The 23,832-nt window shown below is 45.0% G+C and overlaps 1 protein-coding gene across 2 annotated transcripts in view; it reads left to right on the forward strand.

Annotated features, from left to right (window-relative positions):
• SMARCAL1 (SNF2 related chromatin remodeling annealing helicase 1) overlaps positions 1-23,832 on the forward strand; it is a 48,504-nt gene that overhangs the window by 18,290 nt on the left and 6,382 nt on the right. For both annotated transcript variants that reach the window (XM_079782800.1, XM_079782801.1), the window contains 5 exons: positions 594-752; positions 3,719-3,784; positions 10,304-10,444; positions 13,659-13,877; positions 20,188-20,258. In XM_079782800.1, the coding sequence (XP_079638926.1) occupies positions 594-752; positions 3,719-3,784; positions 10,304-10,444; positions 13,659-13,877; positions 20,188-20,258 (656 nt within the window). The remainder of the gene's footprint in view (positions 1-593; positions 753-3,718; positions 3,785-10,303; positions 10,445-13,658; positions 13,878-20,187; positions 20,259-23,832) is intronic.

Raw genomic sequence — 23,832 nt, forward strand, 5'->3', positions numbered from 1 at the left:
CTAGGGAAGGGTCAGGTGGTCAGATGAGGCTGGAGAAAGAACCGGCACTCCCTATATCAGAATCGTGTCAGCCCAGGCATGCCAGAGAGCACCCGGACACCGCCACGGAGGCACTGGGTGGCTCTCTGCTGACCCTCGGTACTGGCTTTGGCTAGAGATGGCAGCATTTCTGGAGAGAGCAGGCGCTTTGTAGAAAATATCACCATTAGTGCCTTCAGTGTAGCAAGCTTTGCTAAAAATTCCTCTTAAAAGAGGCACGTTCTTTCTCTGCAGAAACTTGCCGTCTAGTTAGGGGTCACAGACGTGAAGTCCACAGGCACCACAGAGTAGCTGCTTGACTACACTTGCTACGCAGGAAGGAAGTGTTCTGCTAGGGAAAGTGAGGGGAGCGAGTGGGTGAGAGGAAGATGGAGGTGGCAGCTGTTTGGGGGATGGTAACAGCCACTGTGGGAGGGCGTGGAGGGGCGTTGGCTTTTCAGGGAGCTGTGACATTGGTCCACAGTGAGAGTGCAGTGGCGGGTCGGCTGTGGTCACAGCCGGTAGCTGCCGGCCCGGGTCATCATTTTGGGTTTGTTCTCTGCTGTCATCCCCAGGCCTTCCTTCAGTGGCTGCCGTCTCTGAAGCCAGAGCACATCAATGTCGTGGTGACCGGCAAGGACCGCCTGACAACTGGTTTGGTCAACATTGTCAGTTTTGACCTCCTGAGCAAGTTGGAAAAGCAGCTAAAAACTCCTTTTAAAGTTGTCATCATTGTAAGTGACTTGGAAAAGTCTTTAAGTACTTGATCTCAGTGGAAACTTTCTTCTTTCATACCTGTACTCTCATGAGTCCGACTCAGTCTCTAGGAGAACAGAAATCATGGTCTCATTTTGTGGTGAACCAACATTTCATTTCTCTCAATTAGCAGTTCTCAGCCCTGACTACGTATTAGAATTCCAGGGGATCTTTTTGAGAAGTGCGATTTACTAGGTCTGCACTGGGGTTTCAAGCCTGTCTCTCCCCGATGTGAGGTCGGCTGTGGAGGCCTGTGTGTGGACTCCGGACTGCCGGGGCTCCGGGAATTCCAGCCGTGTGCCTTCATCTGGTGCCCTCTTCTCAGAACAGCTCAGAACTGTTCCAACAGTTCATATGTTTTCTTCCAGCCAATAGAAGGACACTCCCTCCCCTCCCAGAAAAGCACTCTTTACTCTAAGTCCTTTTTTAAAAGATGACTTCACTTAAGTCCAGATGTGACGGCACACTTCTCAGGGACTGGCTTTCCTTCTTTTGGTCTCTAGGGAGACTTGGTCCGTGCCCCCTGTCAGCACTCACTGGGTGCCATGGCTCAGAAAAAAAAGTTCTGGAGGGTGTGCAGCTTCTTGTGCCCCCGCCCCATCTGTCCAGTTCCCACTCCCAGTTCAGGAACCACTAACCGGCATTCAGAGGCAGAGCCTCTGATGGGTGATTTCCAATGGACGTTTACCCTCCGTGTTCCTGTTGGTGAAACAGCGAAACCCAATGCCTCCAGATGATACACAAGGTTCTTTTTTACTCAAATACGTGAATTTTAAAAGCTAGTGGTGTTTTCCTTCTCTTAAAAATAGAATTCTCTCCTGATTGTGGCTTCTCAAATCTTGATATTCAAGATTAGAGTGCGCGTGTCATGTAGAAGGAGAGAAAGGAAAGAGCTTTAGGAGGCCCAGGAAGTGGGGTCTGAGTCGCACAGGTCAACAAGGGACCTGCGCTCTGAGCAGTAGGGACTCTGTGCTTTGAGCACGGGGCTGGCTGTTGGGGGTTGGGAAGTACATTCATCCATGTGTTCATCTAACTAGCAGTTGTGCACCAGCTTCGAGCCCCATGCAGCGCTGTGCACTAGGACAGTTCAGTAGGACAGACGGACACATGCACAGGTCATTAGAATACATCTTAGTGCTTTCATAGACTTGTGAACCAAGTACTGTGGCAATCAGAGAAGGATCTGTTATTTTGATTTGAACATGAGAATCATACTGTGTTGATAGCATAAGCAAACTTAAATGTTTATATTTTTTATAAGCTAAAAAAATAACTAATCTTTGAGGGAGTCATTTCTGGTTTGGCACAAATTCAACTGTGGTGAAAAAAAATGTCAGCAATCATGTGAAATAAAAACATTGAAAGAAGTACCCCAGGATGATGGTGATGTGTAGGAAGACTAAAGCCTTCATTTCTCATGTGTGTTCCTCTATCAGGTACTTGATGTATAATCGCTGATCTTACAATGGCCCCTGGGCAGAGACTGTCCCATTTCTCAGCTGATGAAAACTGACAGTGAGAGAGCTTACATAATCTGCCCGTAGGCACGAAGCTGGCAAAGTGGAGTCACTGATCACAGCTGGATTGCGTCTGGCTGCAGAATTCCTGCATTTCTGTTTCTGACTCAACACTTAATCAGCCATGTGATTTTTAGCAAATGACTTACCACCATGGATGGTTTGTTCTTCAGTGAATTAAGGTCCCTATCCTCCCCCTACTCCAGAGGAATGTTGAAGGAGGGAATAAAGTGACGGTCCTGAGATGTCACTTTTATATATGAAGGAGAAGCTACTCCTTGTGGTTAGTTATAATAGTGGTCCGTTGTTACCCATTTATAAAAGGGTCCATTCCCTTCCATATCTCTGGACTCTGTGCTACTTTCTCTATAAAACCCTTTTTCTTGGCTATAAATATGGGCTTATCCTCACACAGGAGTACAAATGTTATACCCCAGGTTTGTGGGAATACATGCAGTGACATTTGGAGATTCATCTCACATTCCCATATATTGTGTTTTTGAGCTCATTTTTTTGGTTCATCTTAGCTGAAATAGAACTGAGGGATGGGTCTTATACGTCATCTTTAAATCTTTAGAGCCAGGATCTTCCTGGTATCCGCTGAGTGCTTATTAAGTGGCAGGACTGTCTAAGGGCTCTATGTGTCTTAGCTTGTTTAAGACAACCCACTACATTGGGTGCTGGTATTATACCCATTTTACAGATGGAGAAACTGGCACTGTAGAGAGGTCAAATAGTTGCTCAGAGTCACATAGCAAGTAATTCAACAGTGACCAAAATAGAAAAACTTGCCCCAGATACTAAGAATGTATTAATTCCGCATTGAGCTTTAGAAAACATGACATTTTTTAGTTTGCTTATGCACAGAATGTAGAGCTATAAATAACCAGGCTCCATGTTCTAAGCATGGCAGGAATCCTGTCTTCCTCCCTAGTCCAAGTTCCCACACTACTTTGTCACGCCTGACTCAGTGACAGCACTCATAATATCATCTGATCAGTTGTCAGTGTAGCTGACATCCTGCCAGCCCCTAGGGGGTGAGGCCTGGGCCCCAGTGTAGGGCACATAGTGGATCTGCAGGGCACACAATGGGTCTACAGCACATTTTGCTTTAGTGCCGGGCAGATGTTAGGTGTGTGTGTTACAAAGAAGAAGCCACCTTTCAGCAGTTTGTTCAACGCAGCCTGTGAGGTGGGTAGGACAGAGGAGTCACTAACCCCACTGTATAGGTAGAAAACTCTCAAAGAGAGAAAGTGACTTGACCAACATGTGGTGGAGAAACTTTCCCAGGCCTACAGCTGTCTAAATGAGAAAGGGCTGAGGGAAGAGTCCTCAACATGACGCTTGCTAGGGTCAAGCTTAACGTGGGCTCTGTTTCCTTCTACACGGGATGTGACCTTGTTCACCTATGTGACTGTTTCTTTCAGGATGAGTCTCACTTCCTCAAAAACGTGAAGACGGCCCGCTGTCGCGCAGCTATGCCCCTCCTCAAGGTGAGTCCTGCCGAGAGTGGACTAGGAGTCTGAGCCCACTCGGCCTGGAGATCCCGCTGTGGTTTGCTCTGGCTGGCAAAGGGTCCAAGGAGAGCCGGGGCTGCAGGGTGGGGACGGTGGGCCATGGATGTGACTTAAAGCATCTCTGCTCAAAGCTGTAGTGCTCGATTCCACTTCCTTCCTACCATCCTGCTAAAGAACTTGTGGTTGATGCAGTGGTCCCAGCCTCTCAGAGATGAAGACCTGTTGATGGTCAGGACTGCACTCCAGAGCCTCCTGGGCTCCTGGGCAAGGCGGAGGGAGCACCCCCCGCAGCGTGTCCTGAGCAGCTCAGCGGAAACTGCCTGTCTTCTAAGTGGCTGTGGGGCAGAGCTTTGAACCGAGGGAGATGAGTTATGCAGACAGGCCAGTGGGTACCAGCAGGAAGCGCTGGCAAAGCTGAGACATGCCCTGTAAGCCGATGCCCTTTTCTCAGGCTGCCCTACGCAGTTTTGTTAACAAAGGAGGTTCAGCCATCCACATCCCTTTCTGGGGTGGTCTGAGCTTGTGCCTGAGCACTTTGGCTGGTTGAGTCCTGGCTGCGAGCAGGCGTGTATGTGTGTGTGTGCGTGTGTGTGCTTCAGCGTAGCTTCAGATCTTCATGTGAAATTATTCTGACGAGCAGTGTAAGCGCCCTGTCTCATCTCACGCACTTCTGTGCCCAGGTTTTGTGTCCCGACAGAGGGAAGGCCCCCCAAAATTTCCTTCCATCTATTTGCAATGAGCTTTTTCCTAATATCGGGAGGAAGTAGTGCAGGGGGAAAAGTAGCTTTTTCTCTCATAACAAGGCAGAGATCTCAGAGGTGATGTTGTGGAAATCTACTTCTGTTTGTATAGATTGAGAAAACAGGAGTGCGTGTTTAACAGTCTTTGTGTTTCACAAGCTTTCGTTGCTTAAAAGAAGCTTTGAGTTATACTGAAACTAGGGAAAGCTAGTTTGTCAAATGTTGGGGGAGCTTAGTAGCATTTGAAAAATAACTTAATTTTTCCACCTCCCCACAAAACACACACAAGTGTCTACTCATTTCAAGTTTTGCTTTGTTTTAGGAGTAGCAAGTTATATGATAATTACAAGTAATATGCTACATTTTCCAAAGTAGGATTATGTCATTTGCTCCAACTTTAAAAATAAAAGTCCTTTACTTAAAAACCTTGATCTTATGCTCATATTACCCATAAATATGAGAGCCATTTGTGGACACACTTAAATGAAATGTTTTTCCCATACTGCTGACCCTTGTTTCCTTTTGAAAAATGTTAATAGACCTCAGTACTGTGGTTCCAATATTACAGCCATAACTAAAATTAAATCTGTACCCCGGATTGTTTAGACAAAAACTGCACATGGATAGATTATATCATTAAAGGTATAATGGGAAAGCTTCTTGGTGACTGTCTTGTTAATATTTCATTGCCTGGTCAGGCACTCTTGGCCACACACTGGGCCCCGTACTGGGTCTGAAATATGTGTTTCTGAGCCAGACCTCTTAAAGCAGCATTTACATCTTTAAAGTGACATATTCAAAGCAAATCTTTTAACTGTTAACTAGTATATATTACTCTGCATTTGCTGTAGAACTTGAATGAATTAATAATAAAAATAGGAGCCATGGGTCCAGTCTGCTGCTTATGAAGGTGTGTGAAAGCCACTTTCTTCCGTAACGTTGACTCCACACGATGCTGGCCTGCTGTCAGGATTAGGCGGACGGGGGGAGAGGCAGTTTGTGTTATTCTGTTAACCAAACCTTTCACTCTCTGCCATATTTTCATCTAGGTTGGAATTTCTCAATCTTGGCACTACTGACTCTTTGGGCTAGATAATTCTTTGTTGTGCGGAGCTGTCCTGTGCATTGTGGGATGTGTAGCAGCATCCCTGGCCTTTACCACTGAATGCCACTTGTGCCCCCATGTTGTGACAGCCAGAATTGTCTCCAGATGTTGCCAAACATCCCCGGGGTGGCAAATCACTTCTTCCCATCTCTGTTGCTGATCTAGATACTCTAAGGAAGTGACTGAATATTTTTGGAACAAGGAGAGAGTTAGGAAGAAGTAAAATGTGCCTTGGAAAAGCCATATAGAAAGGGGTGAAGGCAGTCAGTTATGTGGTGGAGGAGCAACTAGACTTTTGGGGATGATCTCTTTGTAGTGTATATAGATGTCAAATTATCAAGTTGTACAACTAAAACTTTATAAGGACCTAATTTATGAGGACCTAACTTAATACCACTTGACTGTCCCTCTAACGCAGGCGTCCTCAAACTACAGCCCGCGGGCCACATGCGGGTGTTTTTGCCGTTTTGTTTTTTTACTTCAAAATAAGATATGTGCAGTGTGCATAGGAATTTGTTCATAGTTTTTTTTTAAACTATAGTCCAGCCCTCCAATGGTCTGAGGGGCAGTGAACTGGCCCCCTGTTTAAAAAGTTTGAGGACCCCTGCTCTAACGCATGCATCTCTTAGCACTATATTCTGGTAACATATTTCAAGACTTTTAATAGTTCAAGATTTTTCAGCAAATGTGCATGAAGGGGTGATGAGTTTATATCATATAGTCTGTGAGGTAGCCAGGCCAGATGGTATCAAGAAAAAGCGGGGTTTGTAAATGACGACAGCAGGCTCAGGCTGTAAAAAACTGTGTCATTGTCCCCTAGGAAGTGTGACAGCTCTCTCTCCATGGCACTATTTGCCTGGGCTACTAAGCAAGGTTCTATTTTTATATATAAACTAGAGGCCCAGCTCCCTTGACCTGGCCTGCGGGGATCAGGCCAAAACCGGCTCTCTGACATCCCCCGAGGAGTCCCAGATTATGAGAGGGTGGTTCTCGGGTGACGCACCCCAGAATCGGGCTCCCTCCTCTCTGGTTCTGGGTGTGTCACCCGAGAACTGCAGCTGCCAAGTCACCGCAGCTCTGCAGCTCCTGCGTTGAGCGTCTGCCCCCTAGTGGTCAGTGCACGTCGTAGCTACCAGTCAAATGGTCGACCAGTCGCTTAGGCTTTTATATATATAGACTAGAGGCCCTGTGCATGAAATTCATGCACGGGTAGGGTCCTTAGGCCTGGCCAGTGATCAGGGCCAATCAGGGCCTTCCGGCTGCCGGCCGGGGCCTCCCCTCCCCGGCTGCTGGCTATCAGCTGGGGCCTTCCTTCGTTCCGTGCCGCCCCCTGGTCATCAGCGCACATAGTAGCAAGTGATCGAACTCCCAGTCTCCCGGTTGAACTCCCAAGGGGACACTTTGCATATTAGCTTTTTATATGTATAGATGTGGTAGGCAAGACAAAGCTATAAAGAACATTTTAATAATCATCTTTAGCCCTGGCTGATCTGGCTCAGTGGATGGAGCGTCAGCCTGCAGGCTGTAGGGTCCCAGGTTCGATTCCGGTCGAGGGCACATGCCTGGGTTGTGGGCTTGATCCCCAGTGGGGGCGTGCAGGAGGCAGCCAATCAATGATTCTCTCTCATTGATGTTTCTATCTCTCTCTTCCTCTCCTTCCTCTCTGAAATCAATAAAAATATATTTTTTAAAAAATCATCTTTAAACCCGCCAACAGTGAAAACCATTATGAACAGTTTGTTTATTTTTCTAACATGTAGGTCATAGGGCAAGTCATTTTTAGTGGCTTGTGAGCATTCAGTTCCATGGATACTTTTCATAATTTAACCCTTGGTATTGGACATTGTGATGCTATTATAAATAGTTCTGCAAATGAGCATCATCTATATATTCGTAGCTTTATTACTTTGAGACAAATTTCCCTACACAGAATTGCTGGGTCATAATTTTACCTTTTGGTAGATGCCCCTGAGGTCCAGGCTGACCAGGCATAACCGTCTCCACTCCCACTCAGCCCGAATCACAGGGTCTTTTCGCCACTGACTCCAGCACTGAAGGTGTCTTAGCAGCATCTTCTCTTTGGAGCAGTGAGGTGTGTTTGGGTTTTCTGTAGCTGAGTGTTATTTACAGTGCTTTTTATTGTTATAACAGTATTATAACATTATTAACAGTATCTGATTGTTTTTTTTAGAGGGAGAAAGGCCCTCAGAGTCCCACCATCCTTTCCTAATAAATGTTTCTCTTTTGCGTGAGTACAGTCTACTTCTTGTATGAACTTAAAACAACTAAAGCTCTTTTCTCTACAATAGAACATTCTCTTTGCTCATTTAAAAAAAAAAATCTATGTGTAGGTTATCTACTTTGAGTTGCTTCATTGGATTCTCCTTGGTAAATTATATATTCCTATTTGTCCTGCTATTCACCTGCAGGGCTGCCCCGTCTCAAGACCCACGAGGAAACTAAACCTGATCTTTATGTCGTCTGACCCAACAGTGTCTACTCATGTGAAACACATAATTTCTATCAGATCAAATATAAATTATTTTTTATAATTGTTCCTGTGTAGGTTTCTTGAGTGTTGCTTTCTTTCGTTAGAGGAGTTAATTATAAAGTGTTCAATTTAGTGTTGATTTATGTAGTTTTGTGCATTTATATTTTCCTAGAATGGAAGTTCTCAGAGGTGGAGGGTGACATATAAATCATGGCAGCTGGGCACAGTTGAAGGCACTATGGGTGACAGTGGTGACAATACGAACATGTTGGGGCTGAGCAGGGAGCAGGCTAAGCCATTTCATAACAGATGTGACTCCGTTGTGGTTTCTATTCAAAGCTGGTTTCTGTTTCCAAAATGCTGCCTCTGCTTCCTAACACCCGCAAACGTTCATTAGCAACAGTTCCATTGTCCCCTGGTCTGGGCAGTGTATGGGGGAACCCAGTCAGTGTTGGTCTATTCTGTAAATATCAGGTGGAGGACCCTGGAGGGGGTTTCCACCCCCTGAGCTGAGAGCTGCTGCCCAGGCCCCATCCCCAGCAGCAGTAGCAACGACCTGGGGAATAGGTTCGGGCTGATGGACTGATTTTCTCTTATTGATAAGACTTTTCATTTTCCCGGTTTCATTAAAATGGTGTTGAACTAAGGCAAGCAGTGCTGCAGACGCCATTCAAGAAGCTCATTGTTATTTTAATGAGTCTGCATTAAATGCGCAGGAAATTAGAGGTCCTGGGTAATTGAACTGTGGAAAATTATAGCTGGAGAGGCTCACAGCTCTCCTGTCATAATGGAATTCAGTAGAGGTGGCTGCTAAGAGGGCAAAAGTGCATCTTGAGAATTGTATATACTGTATATTTATAAGGAGCCATTCTCTTCTCTCGGTTGCACCTTTATTTATTTATTTTTATGAGGCAAGTGTATTCATTTGAAAACCTAATTTCCTCCCTAGGTGATTTATTGCACGCAGTTGCCTTATACTCTTTATACTACTGTCATTAACTCAAGGTTACAGTGGTTAACAAGCTGTTTCTCGACAACCGAGCTCCACAGTAGGGTCCCTTCCCAGAGCTGAAATGAATTTTACCTCCCGTAATCTTTGGTGATTACTTGGTCTAATACAATGGAACGTGTCTTTTTTTTTTTTTTTTCTCACCCTCTTTTCCATCTTAATAATAAGAGGTAGGATATTTAGGTCTAATCCCATTGGACCAGGTTGGTGTCAGGGTAGTGAGAAACCTGAAGTTCATCAACCAACCATGTATTCCCACTCTGCCCACTGATGAGCTGTTGCAGACCTGGACTGAGGAAGGTAAATGGGTCTGTGTCCCACCTTTAAAGTCCTTAGTACCTGCAGCTTCAGTCAGGGATCTCCAGCTCAGAGTATTGTGCTGCTAAGTTAGTGAGGGCCTTTTTTCCCTCTAAAGAAAATCAAATCATGGCTTACACACTTCGTCCTGGGAGTGAGGTGGGGCTGGTCCTAGGTGTCATTATCTACTCCTAGGTTCAACATGGATGTCAGAACCCATGCTGCAGTGCAGGCCTGCGGCTGTACCCCTGCGTCTGCTTGCTCTTCCAGTGCAGGGTTCTTTGGGTTTACTCTATGGTCCCCAGGGCACTAAATAGCTTCCTTCTGAATAGTTTTCAACATATGGTGAACATTTGTTAGTTACTTACTCTGTGCCGGGCACTGTGCTACAGAAATGAAGGAACACAGCCTAGCCCTTGCTGTCAGAAAGCTTGAAACCTAGTGAGGGAGACAGAAGATACAGAATTCGATGTCACGTGCTAAGTGGCAACGTGGAGATGGCAGAGGCTGCTACAAAGGCTGCTTAGGAGATGACATCCAACTGCTTACACAGGCCATGCCACGAGGCTCTGGGCACACATGTGCTCTGTTTCTCTCATCACAGTACCTTCACTTAGAGATCCCAGGTTGTGGGCCACACTGAGCTCCAGAGCAAGGCTGGTCTTTACAGTCTTTGGAATCTGGACCCACCTTAGTTCTGCGATGATCAAACTTGAGAACTCCAGCAGTCGGTGCCCAGGAAGTGGAAGACGTTTGTGTTGGTTTCTGGGCATTGTGCTGTCCCTGGGGCTCTTATCTCATAGGGGCATTTGGGAAGTTATGTTCTCAGCACCTTTGTCTGTTGGTTTCCTAGATGGCCAAGCGCGTGATCTTACTGTCGGGCACACCAGCCATGTCGCGACCTGCAGAGCTGTACACGCAGATCATTGCCGTCAAGCCAACGTTCTTCCCTCAGTTTCATGCCTTCGGACTTCGCTACTGTGATGCCAAGCGGGTACTTATTCTCCCCTTCCTCACCAGCCCCCCATCTGTCACCTGATTTTGACCCCTACCTTTCTGTTTCTTCTCTTTGTCCATGGTATGATCAGAAGAGCACTGACAGGGAGCTGAATTAAGATTTTAGCTCTGCCTGCCCCTAATTCTGACCCGGGAGTGTCGTTGGAGTAAGATGAGAGCAATCCCTCCTACTTTTAATGCTTATGGTGGTTCTAGCTTAGTGTTTTCCAACAGGGACCACAGCTAACGCGTAGGTGCATGGAGCTCAGAACCAGCAGCTCTTGCCCGAGAGAATGGCTCCGAAGCGAGCTGGGGGTGGACCGAGACAGAGACAGAGGGAAGAGAGTAGATGAGGCTGGTGAAGGTCACTTGGCATGGGGAGGAGTATGAAAAATCCTCGAAAAGGTGAAAATATATGCAGTGAAGGCAAAGGAGGCCTTTGAGCAGGTGGCATGGGAGCAAGATCCCGTGCCTCGGGTGGGCTCTCAGTGGACCGAGTCTCCATGGGGAGCGCTGCCTCTGGCCTGCACACTCAGGAGCTTGTCTGTGCAGCTCCGTCCTCCAAAAGCGGCAGAGGGAAGCTGTAACCACAACTATCTTTGCAATGAAAATCTCGGTTTCTAGAACCTCCATTTTTTGGCGTGGTTTTGTTTTTTGTTTGTTTGTGTTTTGTTTGTGTTTTGTTTTGTTTTGTTTTGTTTTTAGTGAAAAAAGAAATGTATATTTATTAACATGGGGAAATACAAGGGTGAAAAAAATAGGATACAAAATGTTCCCTCCCTTCTGTTCTACCTTCTTCCCTACCTTCCTTCCTCTCTCCCCTTTATTCTTCTCTCATATCTGACTGGAAGGTAATGTACACCAACATGATTATTTAAGCAGAGAAAATCAACATTTTAAAAATGTTTAAATTACATTATTCACAAATCCCAGATTCCTCCTGCTGGGCCATTGCATTCTTTCGTGATCACTAATCTGATCAAGCGGCTGAGCGTGGGACACTGTCCTCCTCGCAGGTTCCTCTGCATCTCTCCAGAAGCCCCCAATTCAAAACATCGACTCCTTGTTCCCAGTCGGTCTGCTGTGACTTTGTAAACTTTGAGCCACACCCTGAGCTTCATCTGCCTCTTTCTTGTGGGGAGGCCCTGCCATAGACTGGCTGGACTCCAAAACCTCATTAATTCAGACCTTAAAGATTCCCACTTTGTGATCAAATCACAAATATACCCAGCCACTATTTGCATCAAAGACACTGACTTTGGAGAACTGGCTGGGACACACTCGTTGCCTGTTGCCCATGCCATTCATGAGGGAAGAGCCTTGCTCTGCAAGTTCATGATGTACATCAGACTGTCGGCCTTATTGTTAAATACTTTTTTAAAGAAAATAAAACTTTTCAAGTACTTTAAAAATACCCACTTACATTCAAACTAAGTATTTATAATATAAATTGTAGTGCTTTGTAAAGTTAGTTGCAAACTATTTTTAGCCTGCTACTGAGACAGGAAATTTCTCAGTTATTAAACATACTTCTTTAACACTTTAATACATTTGTGATGCACTCTCCCCTTGGATCAATCCAGATTGTATATACTTGCAGTGTTTCCTCAAAACCCTTCATGTGTGATTTGTACCTTTGTCCTCTTTGCAAATAATCCACTTTCTGGAAAGGATCTTCTTCTCTTCCTTGACTGTCTTGGCCCATGGGATACTGTTCAGCCAGTGATTGAAGGGGCTGAAGATGGAATTCATTGCCTTTACTCCCCAAACTGTGCCCTCCTGTGTTCCTACTCTCCACCCTCTCCAGTTTCTCGTGCCATCCTCAAATTCACCCTTTCCCTCCTTCTTGCTGCTTCTTCCTGACACCACCCAATAAAACAGTCAGGGGCAGTGCCTTCCTCATCTTTGTGTTCTTTCTCCCACCTAGCCTAGTGCCTGATGCCTGGTGCCTGGTACGTTTTCAGTGAAAGCTTGTTGGATTGTGATTATTCTGAAGTCCAGTTTAAAATCTTTGGTATGGGTTTTTAACCTGCAAGATGAAGAGCTGATAATATTAGCACTTAGGAGCATGATATCCAGGTTAATTATATCCTCTTGTTCCCAGCATGATTTTTATTCTGTGTAGCCGGTAGCCCAGGGCTCCCATTTTGTGTGTGTGGCCAGCTTCTCGCATTAATAGAAGCCACTGAAGAGAGTGCCCCATGTCCAGCTCATTTTCAACCCCATAGCGTGAAGGCATTGGCTGAACTTCCAGTTGATTTCAGAGTATTTTTTTTAAAGAAACAATTTTTGATTATTTTATTTCTCTACCTCTGACTTTCTCTTTGTATTCTCAATTCAGCAAAGGTTTCTTGGACACCTACCATGTCTCCACAATTATACTAGGTCCTCTGGCCCTGGAAAATGAACTAGGTGCACCCTTACCCAGGTGGTGCACAGTCCAGGGGAGGGGGGCCCAGAGGGGAGATGAGTGGCTACAAATTAAGGAAGCAGACACCCTGGCTCCCTGACTGTGGAAGTCAGTCCTGTTTCCAGGAAGATTGTTAGTGAAAGATAGTGTTATTTTAACTGGTAACATCTCTAGCAGTGTGGCAGGGAGTAGACATTCTTGCTCACTGCCCCCCCCCCCCCTGATGGAATGAGGGAGCCAGGTTTATGCAGGACCTCCTCTGGTTTCAGCCAGGCAAAAATCTGTGTTCTGACTCCTCCCCTCAACCCCACTACCACCATCACTGCCGTTGTGTTTATGACTTTGCTCTTGAATGTGTTGGTGTGACCATACTGAGAACAACAGGTGTTTACATCCCTGTAAATCTCATCAAATAAAGATCACTAACATTAGGTGTTACATTGTACAATGGACCCTGTAGGATGAGCCCTAGGAATGTTATTTCTGTATTTAGTGTACAGGAAAGTGTGAAAGTCTTGTTTGTTTTTTAATGTAATGGACACCAAACCGCTGACATCTTGTGTTTGCTGCTAGAAAGCAAATTAGTGCCAAATTGTAGAACGCCATGATAGGTGATTTTTGTCCGCCTCATTCCTGACTCCCCTTTCCCTTTTCCTTCCTGTTTCTCATATGGTGTTGTATTCATCCTTTAAAGCCACTTGATGTTCGCTGCACAAAGCCGGGGAAGAGGAGGTTGTGAGAGGGGTGACAGCCCCATTCCTGGGCCCCGGGGTCTCACGTTTGTCTCGGTTCTCCTCCACAGCACACCTGGGGATGGGATTATTCTGGCTCCTCCAACCTGGGGGAGCTGAAGCTGCTGCTGGAGGAGGCGATCATGCTGCGGCGCCTCAAGTCCGACGTCCTCTCCCAGCTCCCGGCCAAGCAGCGCAAGATGGTGGTGGTGGCCCCGGGCCGGATCAGTGCCAAGGCCAGAGCGTCCCTGGATGCTGCAGCCAAGGAGATGACCACCAAGGACAAATCTGTGAGTCTGGGGCTGGAGACCGGGATTTGGAAGTTGTGTTCACAGGTGTTTCTTCCCAGGGGGGGTTCTGTGGAGATTACCCAGAGTTCTCTGAACCTGCCTCTGGGTCACCACTCCCTGGGCAAGGGCAGTGAGCCCGCTTCATTTCTCAGCCTGACTAGTCTACTTTGAAAATCTTTTAACTTGCAGTTTTATGCTTGTGGAGATCACTGTTGATGGGTGGTCATCGGGGCAATCTGCAGGATGATGATATATATTCTGAATCTCTCAGAGAAAGTTGGAATTTATGCTTAGTGTATTTTGAGAATGCCTCAGTATAGGAACAACTGCTAGAAATTAGTTCTGTGTATTTGATATACATATTAACCCTCTAACCATCCCATGTAATTTGCTTTAGTCATATAATTTGCTCTAACAAATTAACGGTTATTTAACAAAATCGAGTTTTCAAACCTTCTTAATCCTTTGTCTCCTTAGTATAGTCATTTATGGTTGGCAGGAGGTTGGCAGGATCCTCATTTTACAGACAGGGAAACTGAGGTTCATAACGGCTATGATTTGCCTAAGATCTCGTGACTACTGTGTGGCAGAGCTGAGGCTATATCCAAGCCTGTTACCCCTATATTTTAGGGCTATTTCCACTATGGTGGTTTTATCATTTCAAAACTTTCATTTCATAGCTGTTGTTAGTGTCTTACTATGCTAAGTACCACAAGATAATCTACACCAGCTCCATTTCTGTCCTTGTGAGATGAAACCTAGCAATTTTCATTGCCAAGAAAATGACATTGACATTTTTGACATTATCATAAAGCATTATCTGGGCCTGGTATTACCCTGCATGAGGAGGCTTAGATCTAGATGAGCTCTCAGCCTTCTGGAAGATTACAAAACAGATAAGAATAATGAGACAGAATGTGTGGTGTGTGTGTTTTGTTAATGATATTTTACCAGGTGATTGAGCAGACTAACTGGTAACTTTTAAGAAACAGAGGGGGCCTGGTGGGTGTGGCTCAGTTGGCTGAGCTTTGTCCCATACACAGAGGTCACTGGTTTGGTTCCTGGTCAGTGCACATGCCCAGGTTTCGGGCTCAGTCTCCAGTAGAAAGAGTGCAGGAGGCAGCCAATCGATGTTTCTCTCCCTTTCCCTTCCGCTCTCCCTAAAATCAATAAAAACATATTTTTTAAAAAAAGGTAATACTAAAAAAAGAAACATAAGGTAGGCTAGAGGATACATGGATCAATTGTCAAGCTGTATTAATTTTTGCCATATTACGTATAATTATCTGGATGGCCTAGAGTTTTCCGAGTTCACAAGTGGATGTACAGACCAATGGTTCTGAAGTTGTATTTCAGTGAAACCACGAGTGGAACCAGAGCATTCTGTTGCTAAAATCAGTCTTGGTGATCTCTTCTGGTTTCTACAAATGAAAATTCAATGAATGGAAATTTTTTCTCAATTTTAAGTTTTTTCTTATAACTGTCTTAAACCATTAAGGTCTAACTTCTGTCTACTGTGAACTCTGCCAGATAAGAAAGTCAATGAATAAGTACAGCAAACAGAACATGAACAGAAAAAATTCAGAAGTGTGATATTTTTAGATGCGAATTTGTCAAACGCAATGTTTTAGTTCCTTGCGTGTGTGATGGGAATAAGTCTATCTGCATTTCGTGGGCTTTCCTGGAGAACACCCTTGCCTGCACCTGGTCCACCTTCTGAACCAGTTTGAGAGCCAACGTAAACAACTGAAAAGGCAGTCAGTGGGCATTAGAATTGAGGATGAAAGTCCTATTAACTGGCCAAGAGGCAACTATAAATTGTGCCGTGTGGCCAACAAGAAAGAGGTGTATGGGAATTCTGTACTTGGTGCAGCAAGATTTGAAAGCATTTTTTTTTTTAACTTTCCACCAACTTGCATCATTCCTCAGGTTAGGTGAGTGCTCTTCCAGTGGTTTCAGATGTAGCCTGAGAGTTTGATTTCCTGAGTTTACAGGCTGTGCTGTGAAATTGATTAGGCTGAGCCATGGGAATCAAGAATGTTGGGGGTTTTATAACTCTGGTAGCTATGCAAGTCCCTTAAATTATTTGGCATATTTTGATGTTTTCTTACCTAAAAAAGGAAGCCATGGCCTGCCTCATGGGCTTGGTGCTAGAAAAATATATCAGGAGAATGCCGACTGCTCAGAATCCCACCTGTAGGGTAATTATCATCCTGCTTCTTCAGCATCCCAGAGTCTTAATGGTATTTTTCAGATTATGAAAATGAAGGCTAATTTGCAGTGTAATTCTTAAAGAATCCAGCAGAGAAAAAGCCTGGAGCTCTCCCCAGGCCCATGCTTGAGAGTTGTTGTCTGCTTCCGTGGGGTCCTAGGAAAATGAAGAGTTTGTCCCTGAAAGAGAAATTGAGTTAATGCAGATTACCTTCATTGTGATGCTGAAGCCAGATACTACATTCTTTCCGATAATAAGTCCTTGAAAATGTGGTTCTCCTTTGTGTTCTTGAATGTAAATTCATTTTTATAGTGGAAAATCCAAGTAGAAAACAAGTTTATGAGCGTTGCGGTTTGGACCATCAGAACCTTTCCTACTCTAAGGCCACCGATTTGGCACCACCCTAACTTAACTCAGAAGGGGAGCCAGTGTCAGCTGGGGGTTGGACTAGATGGCCGTGGACACCCTTCCAAACCTTGACCAGCCATGAAATCCTGAGCCAGAAGAGTTAAATGGGGAATCATGGTTTCTTAGTTTTGGTCAAATAAGGAGGCCCTGTGGATCTATAGGAAGTCGCCCTCCCCAAACCCGCCCCCCCATTTTTATAGTTACTTTTAGGCCCAGGTTTCCCTGCAGTTTTGTACAGTTTCATGGCTCCAGCAAGCACTGCTGACCCGTCAAGAAGTGGGTTTTCCTTTGTTTCCTCACACCTTCCCATCTGGAGGAAGACATTTTTTTAAAAGCTTTAAGTCACGGAAGCCAAGGTGAAACAGCCAATTTATAAAATGTAATGTACGGCTAAAGCCTTTTCTCATTTTCAGCTGAAATAATAGATACTCTTCACCGGCTAAGAAAAGCTGGCTCTAATCATCTTTTGTCTAAAGCCATTTTTTGATCAGCAAGACCAAGAACAGAAACGTGGAGCAAGTCTGCGCAGACTTCCTGGTGACAGTATCAGTTCACCCTTCCGCCGCTTGACAGTTCGTTCAGATTTCCAACATAGAAAAAGAAATTGGAAACCCCAGTGGGTCTAATTTAATAAAAGTCCAGCGGACAGGGACAAAAAATGCAGGTGATTTAAAATTTCCTGGCCCATGGCTAGCAAAAGAAATGAGATCATTAATGGACTAGTATTCTGTCTACCCAGTTTGGGGGAGTTCTTTTTTGAAGATGAAACTATTGATTTCTCCCACATTAAAAAATTAATAGATGCCTATTGTATAAAATCTGAAAAATAAAGTACTTAAAATAAGTAATATTTATTAAACATGCTTTATAATTACACTATAAAATTGATTCACTCATCTCTTATATCACCTAATTTCAGCATTTATTATTATTTGGATTTTTAAATGTATGTACATTTTGCTTTAAAATACGTATTATTTATATATACATTTATATTAATAAAAGGGTAATATGCTAATAAGACCGGATTGACTGGATGTCCGACATCCTTCCAGACAAAGCCACGGTGGCGGGGGCCAAGGCAGAGGCTGTTAGGGGCGATCAGGCCGGCAGGGGAGAGCAGTTAGAGGCGAAATCAGGCTGGTGTGGGCGTGGAGGAGCAAGCAGTTAGGGGGGGAGATCAGGCCAGCGCGGGGGAGCAAGTTGTTAGGGGCGAGATCAGGCTGGCAGGCAGAGGCAGTTAGGGGCAATCAGGCCAGCAGGGGAGCAATTAGGGGCAATCAGGCTGGTAGGGGAGCAGTTAAGGGCGATCAGGCCAGCAGGGGAGCAGTTAGGGGCATCAGGCCGGCAGGCAGATGTGGCTTGGGGTGATCAGGTAGGCAAACAGAGTGGTTAGGGGTGATCAGGCAGGCAGGCAAGTGGTTAGGAGCCAGCGGTCCTGGATTGCGAGAGGGTGCAGGCTGGGCTGAGGGGACCCCGCCCCCTCCCCCCCCCCCACCCACCCCGTGCACAGATTTCGTACACCGGGCCTCTAGTTTATATATAAATATATATAACTTATGTATGTCATAAGCAAGGTACATATATTTAAAGCAGAATTGGAATCATGTAAACATACATTAAGGTTACAAAACCGTATCATGAATACTTTTCCATGTTGTTAAATGTTCTTTTAAAACAGGGGTGGGGAACATCTATCCCAAGGGCCAAATAAGGCCCAAGAAATCATTTGGTCTGGCCCTGCCAAAGCATTAGGAGTGAGTTAATTAAATGTTTAACCAAATATAGCAGGCTAATTTTTAAGTTGATAATTTTGTATGGCCCATGAATGATGTTATAAATATCCAAATAGCCCTTGGCAGAAAAAAAGATTCCCCACCACTGTTTTAAAACATAATATTTAAACATAGCTTAGTATTTTCTCACATGGTTATATTAAAATTTTGCCAACCATTTTTAGTTGTATATTTAAGTTAATTTAACTGTTCACTATTCTAAGTATACTACACTGGAAAAGTAGCTTACATGTAAACTTATGCACATCTGATAATAACATGAAAATAAATTTTAAGGAATAAGTTGCTGGGTCATCAGGTTGGCATGGTTGTTGTTTTTGTTTCTTTAATTGATTTTATAGAGAGAGGAAGGGGGAGAAACATTGGTGTGAGAGAGAAACATTGATTGGTTGCGTACTGACCAGGGATCAAACCCACCACCTTTTGGTGTAAGGGACAATGCTCCAACTGAGCCACACTGGCCAGGGCGCATGGGACATTTTTGGAGGCATTGGTACACATCAACACATCATTCCCAAAAGGTCAGCCAGTGTGCCATCCCACCAAGCCATACCCACCTCATGATAAATCTTAGGGCACAGTTTCTGAAAGTGCTCTTCGCCATTTATTTTGCCCTCTCCCTTTCTTATTAGCAGGTGCAGAGTGAGTGAGTGTGGGTGGGAAGAGTTTTGACAGTCTCCAAAGGTCACAGGAGAACTGCAGACTGAGGATGCCTGGGGTACGGTCTGCAGACACTGTGGTGTGGTCATCCTCGGGGAGCCTGGCTCTGTCCCCCTACCAGGGACCACAGTAGGTTAGAGGGCCTGACTTGCTGCAAGGGACCCTTTGAGGGTATATGAATGCACTTCATGAGTTCATTGGCCACAGGCAAAGGTTGCACATGTGTCCAGAGCCTCATCAGGGTAAACTGGGCCTATAGCTGAGAAACAAGTTCAGATGCATCTTCAACAGGAGTTCCCGGGACGTTTGAGCTGTTGGGTTGGACTATGGCCACCAATAGGAGGGACAGTGCCTGCACTGCCAGGACACATATAAGTGAGATGGGTGCACTCTCTGCCAGTGTCCCCCCGAATTCCTGTGGTTCCTGGGTATCTTTCTCCTTGTCAAGACCTAGAGGAAAGATACTGTTTAAAGCAAGAAGCCCTTTTGACCAGGCAGCATTTTTGCTAGTGGAAGGAGACAGCTGCCCTGCGTGTCTGGGAGCGCAGCGTGATAGTAAATGTTACCTTGTATTCTGATGAAACTATTTGAGCATCTCCTGTGTTCACATTCTTTATTAGGATTTATTTAGGTGCAAACTGTAGAAAAAATGTGTTTTGTTTTGTTTTTCTCCTGGGAAGTCATTTACCTTGTGTGGGAGACATACCAGAAACACTTGACTAATGGTTTGAGATGATGCAAGAATAAACTAGTCGCGGTCCATTGGAATTGATTTAGCAAGTCTTGGATGGAGGTGAGCTTATCAGTTGGGTATGGACACAGCTTGGCCGAAGAAGGGGGAGCAAAGAACGTGGGCAGTGCCATGTCGTGTGTAAGTTGTCCCCAGGCCGTAGTGAATAGGTGTGCTTAGCAAGGCTGCACGTCTGCCTTTCACGCGAGCATGGCGTGCATGGTGCAGCCTCCCCTGAAATGCCTTTCCAAAGAGCTTCCTCATGCCTTGCCCCTTGGATTCTCACACCAGTTCTCGGAGGGTGACAGAGTGGTTACCACGTCTCCGATGACAGAACAGAGCTCAGGTAATTCTGTGGCTGAATTGAGTGGTAAGTCAGGGTCTCGGCTCTGGTAACTGGTGTTAGAGCTGTAGGATTGTAAAGCTCATAGTAACGATAAGCATGTCAGCTTAGCTCAGAGTCCTCAGAGTGGGAGACTTAAACCTCGACTTCTCTTCCCACAGAAAGGACAGCAGAGAGAAGCCCTCATTCTCTTCTTCCACAGAACAGCTGAAGCCAAAATCCCATGTGTCATGTAAGTGGTCACCGAGTGTGGACTTCTCTCTCATCTTTAAAAAGAAACACCTGTTATCTCAGTCTGCCAGAATGGTGCTGCTGCTCTGAGAGAAGGGATCAGAGACTCCAGTCACTGCCACCTTGAGTGTGAGGGTTCGGGCCCCACAGCCTCCTCACCCACAGGCATGGGCAGGTTTGCCTCGAGCGCTGCCCACTGTGGTGGGTCCCTGTGAGATCCTGTCTTAACCCGTTCAAGTGAGCTGGAGCTGCTGTCACTCATGAGGAGCGTGGGGTGACCCAGACACTAAGGGAAGTTTTTCTCTTGCTAAAATACTGCTCACTAGCCCGTAGGGAAATATGCAGGGTTTTGTGAAAGAAGCTGCCTTACTAGTATGTGATTCTCTGTTCTTCTCCAAAGACATGGCATTTCAGTCATTCTTACCTACGTGAAAGCAGAATCTCAGTTTGTTCAAGTGGCCTTTGCCACACTGAGTTCTCCTTCCGCCTTATAACTAAGTCTGAAGTAATTTCTATTCTTAAAATTATCCACTGACTTAAAAAATCTCAATTGTCTGCCCTTCTTAAGAAAGAAACACCCACTCATGTTCGATATCACCAGGGTGGAAACTTGAGGCAGTTCTAATGATGTGCAGTTTGCCTCATTTTTCATTGTTTAACATTCATGTGAGACTCTGGCAGGATAATGATCCAAGTGATTAAATTTCAATGAAAATGAATTTGGTGTGGGTTGAGCAGAGCCAGGTTGGCCTCGGGGACCAAGATCTGTGGGTGAATTGAGACCCACAGCCTCCCCTCCTCACTCAGCCACCAGCCCTCTGGCCTCACCAGCCTCTCCCTCCGCACCCGTAAGAGCAGTGAGTGAGTTCACCGTGGTGTTCAGATCTAAGATTCTCCACAAAGCTGCGGAATGCTGGCCAGCTGTCCATCACCCTCTGGGCATGGCCTTTTCATTTACAACACTGTGGCAAACTCCAGATGTGTTTTTATGGCCTGCAAACACCTCACAGAAACAATCTGAATTGCCCCCACCCACCAGTCCATTTCTCACACGCTGCCAAACAGCAGATGGCAAGGGTGTCAGTCCCCTCCCTCAGCTCGTGAACTACAAAATCCGGGTTGGTGGAGTGCTGGGCCTAGAAGCAACCATTTTCCTTAGAAATTGTAAATATAATCATTTTCCACCTTATAAATAAACTTGGTAATATCTTGTCTTAGTCCATTCAGGCTGCCATAAAAAAAAATACTATAGACTAATAAACTATGGTGGCTTAAACAACAAATATTTCTCATAGCTCTAGAGCAGTGGTTCTCAACCTTTCTAATGCCGCGACCCTTTAATACAGTTCCTCATATTGTGGTGACCCCCAACCATAAAATTATTTTCGTTGCTACTTTATAACTGTAATTTTGCTACTGTTAATGAATCGTAATGTAAATATCTGTGTTTTCCGATGGTCTTAGGCTCTACAGCAGCAGTTCTCAACCTGTGGGTCGTGACCCACAGGTTGAGAACCGTTAGCAGGGTCGCCTAAGGCCATTGGAAAACACAGATATTTACATTATGATTCATAACAGTAGCAAAATTACAGTTATAAAGTAGCAACGAAAATAATTTTATGGTTGGGGGTCACCACAACATGAGAAACTGTATTAAAGGTCGCGGCATTAGAAAGTTTGAGAACCACTGCTCTAGAGGCTAGGAAATTCAGGTTCAAGGAGCAGCAGATTCAGAGTCTGGCTTGCAGACAGCCGTCTCCTCATGTGTCCTCACATGGTGAAGGGGCCAAAGTACCCTCTGGGATCTCTTTTGTAAGAGCCCTAACTCCATCTCCTCCCAGAGGCCCTACCTTTCAGTACCGTCACACTTATGCATTTTGGGAGGGAGCACAAACATTCAGTCCATAACATACCTTGTACACTTTTAAAATTCCATTTGAATTATGTGGTGCATTATCATTTCCAACAATTTTGATACCTGTTAACCCATTTCACATTTACAGCCTCTTGTGATATCAGTAGGATAAGTCATATTAACCCCATTTCTTAAATGCAGAAACTGAGTACATCTCATGGGAATCTCTGGACCTGAGAGTCACATAGCTATTAAGTAGAAATTAGATTATAAATCTTAGCCCTGGCCAGGTAGCTCAGTTGGTTAGAGCACTGTCCTGATACGTCCCGGTTGTGGGTTTGATCCCCGGTCAGGGCACATAGAAGAAGCAACCAATGAATGGTTGGAGCAGCAGGTTGCTATTTTTCTCTCTCAAATCAATAGAGAGTTAAAAAAAGGAGAAATGGTTAAGATGGTAAGTTTAAAAAAAAAATCTCAAAGCTCTAATTTTCTCTGCTAGTTGTTTGGGTTTTTTAATTTTTTGTTTGTTTGCTTTTGCTGTTGTCTGTTTTCATTTTAATGGGCATCTTTCAGTACAGAAGCCAAGGTTATTGTGGTAGGTGAATATTTCCAGCCTGGTGTCTTAGGGGTGTGGGGAAGGGCAGAGCAGAAGCGTGTCTGCAGTGTAGAGGGGAGAGAGGCACTCGGCATATTGGGGTCTGTGGTGATTATAAGCTGGCCAAGTTAATTTTATGGCCTTGTGACTTTTTAATACTGTAGCAATAAACATTTTTGCTTATGTCATGGCAAATTTTATGTATCTCACACTAATTAGATTCTGTTTAGTACCAATGATCCACAAATTGAACTCAAATCCGTACCCTGGCTGGCCATAGTGATGTTTGAAAATAAATCTTAGATGTTAAAGGACAGTCCACTTACCTTTCTACCACCTGCTTATAACAGGAAACCTTAGCTCTGTCCTGCTCTACGGTGGACAGTGTCTGTTCTCTGCGCATCCTACGTGTGAGGATGGCCTCAGGCAGAGGAGGGCTCCTTCTGTCCCGGAAGCTCACCTCCCTGCTGCCCTGCAGGAGCCACTGTGAGCTGTTCTGGAGTGTGAATCCTCTCCAGGGGTGCTGCCAGGTGACTCTCCCTGCCTTTAAGGCCCCTGCTGAAGACAAGGGTGGGAAGTCAAGAAGAAAACACAGTGCACCCTGGCCCTTGTGGCTCAGGTGGTTGGAGTGTTGTCCCGTACACCAAACAGTGGCGGGTTTTATTCCTGGTCAGAACACATATCCAGGTTTCTCTCCCACATCAAGGTTTCTCTCCCATATTGATTTTTTTTTCTCTCTCTCTCCCTTCCTTCCCTCCCACCCTTCATTCTTCCCTCTTTCCCTCTTCAACAAAAATTTAAGAAAATTACATGAAACAATAGAAAACTATTTTTTTTAAAAAAGAGAGAAAAAAAAACACAGGGCACAGAGGAGAGAAGTAAATTAAAGGGAGAATAAAGACCAAGCAAATCAGGTCCTTCACTCTATATATTGCTTTGCCTCAGGAAAGAATTCCCTTACCATTGACTGACCTGCTGGCCCTGCAGTGGGTGATCTAATGCAGGAAGGAGCTGAGAGCTCTCCTTGACTGTCTCTTCAGGATTATTACTTAGATCTCAACAGTACACGTCCAGAAATTTGATTACTGACAAGAATCCCCTAATCCCTTGCCTAGGCATTTTTCA

The sequence above is a fragment of the Cnephaeus nilssonii genome, assembly GCF_951640355.1.
Source record: "Cnephaeus nilssonii genome assembly, chromosome: 10".
NCBI classification, from domain to species: Eukaryota; Metazoa; Chordata; class Mammalia; order Chiroptera; family Vespertilionidae; genus Cnephaeus; species Cnephaeus nilssonii.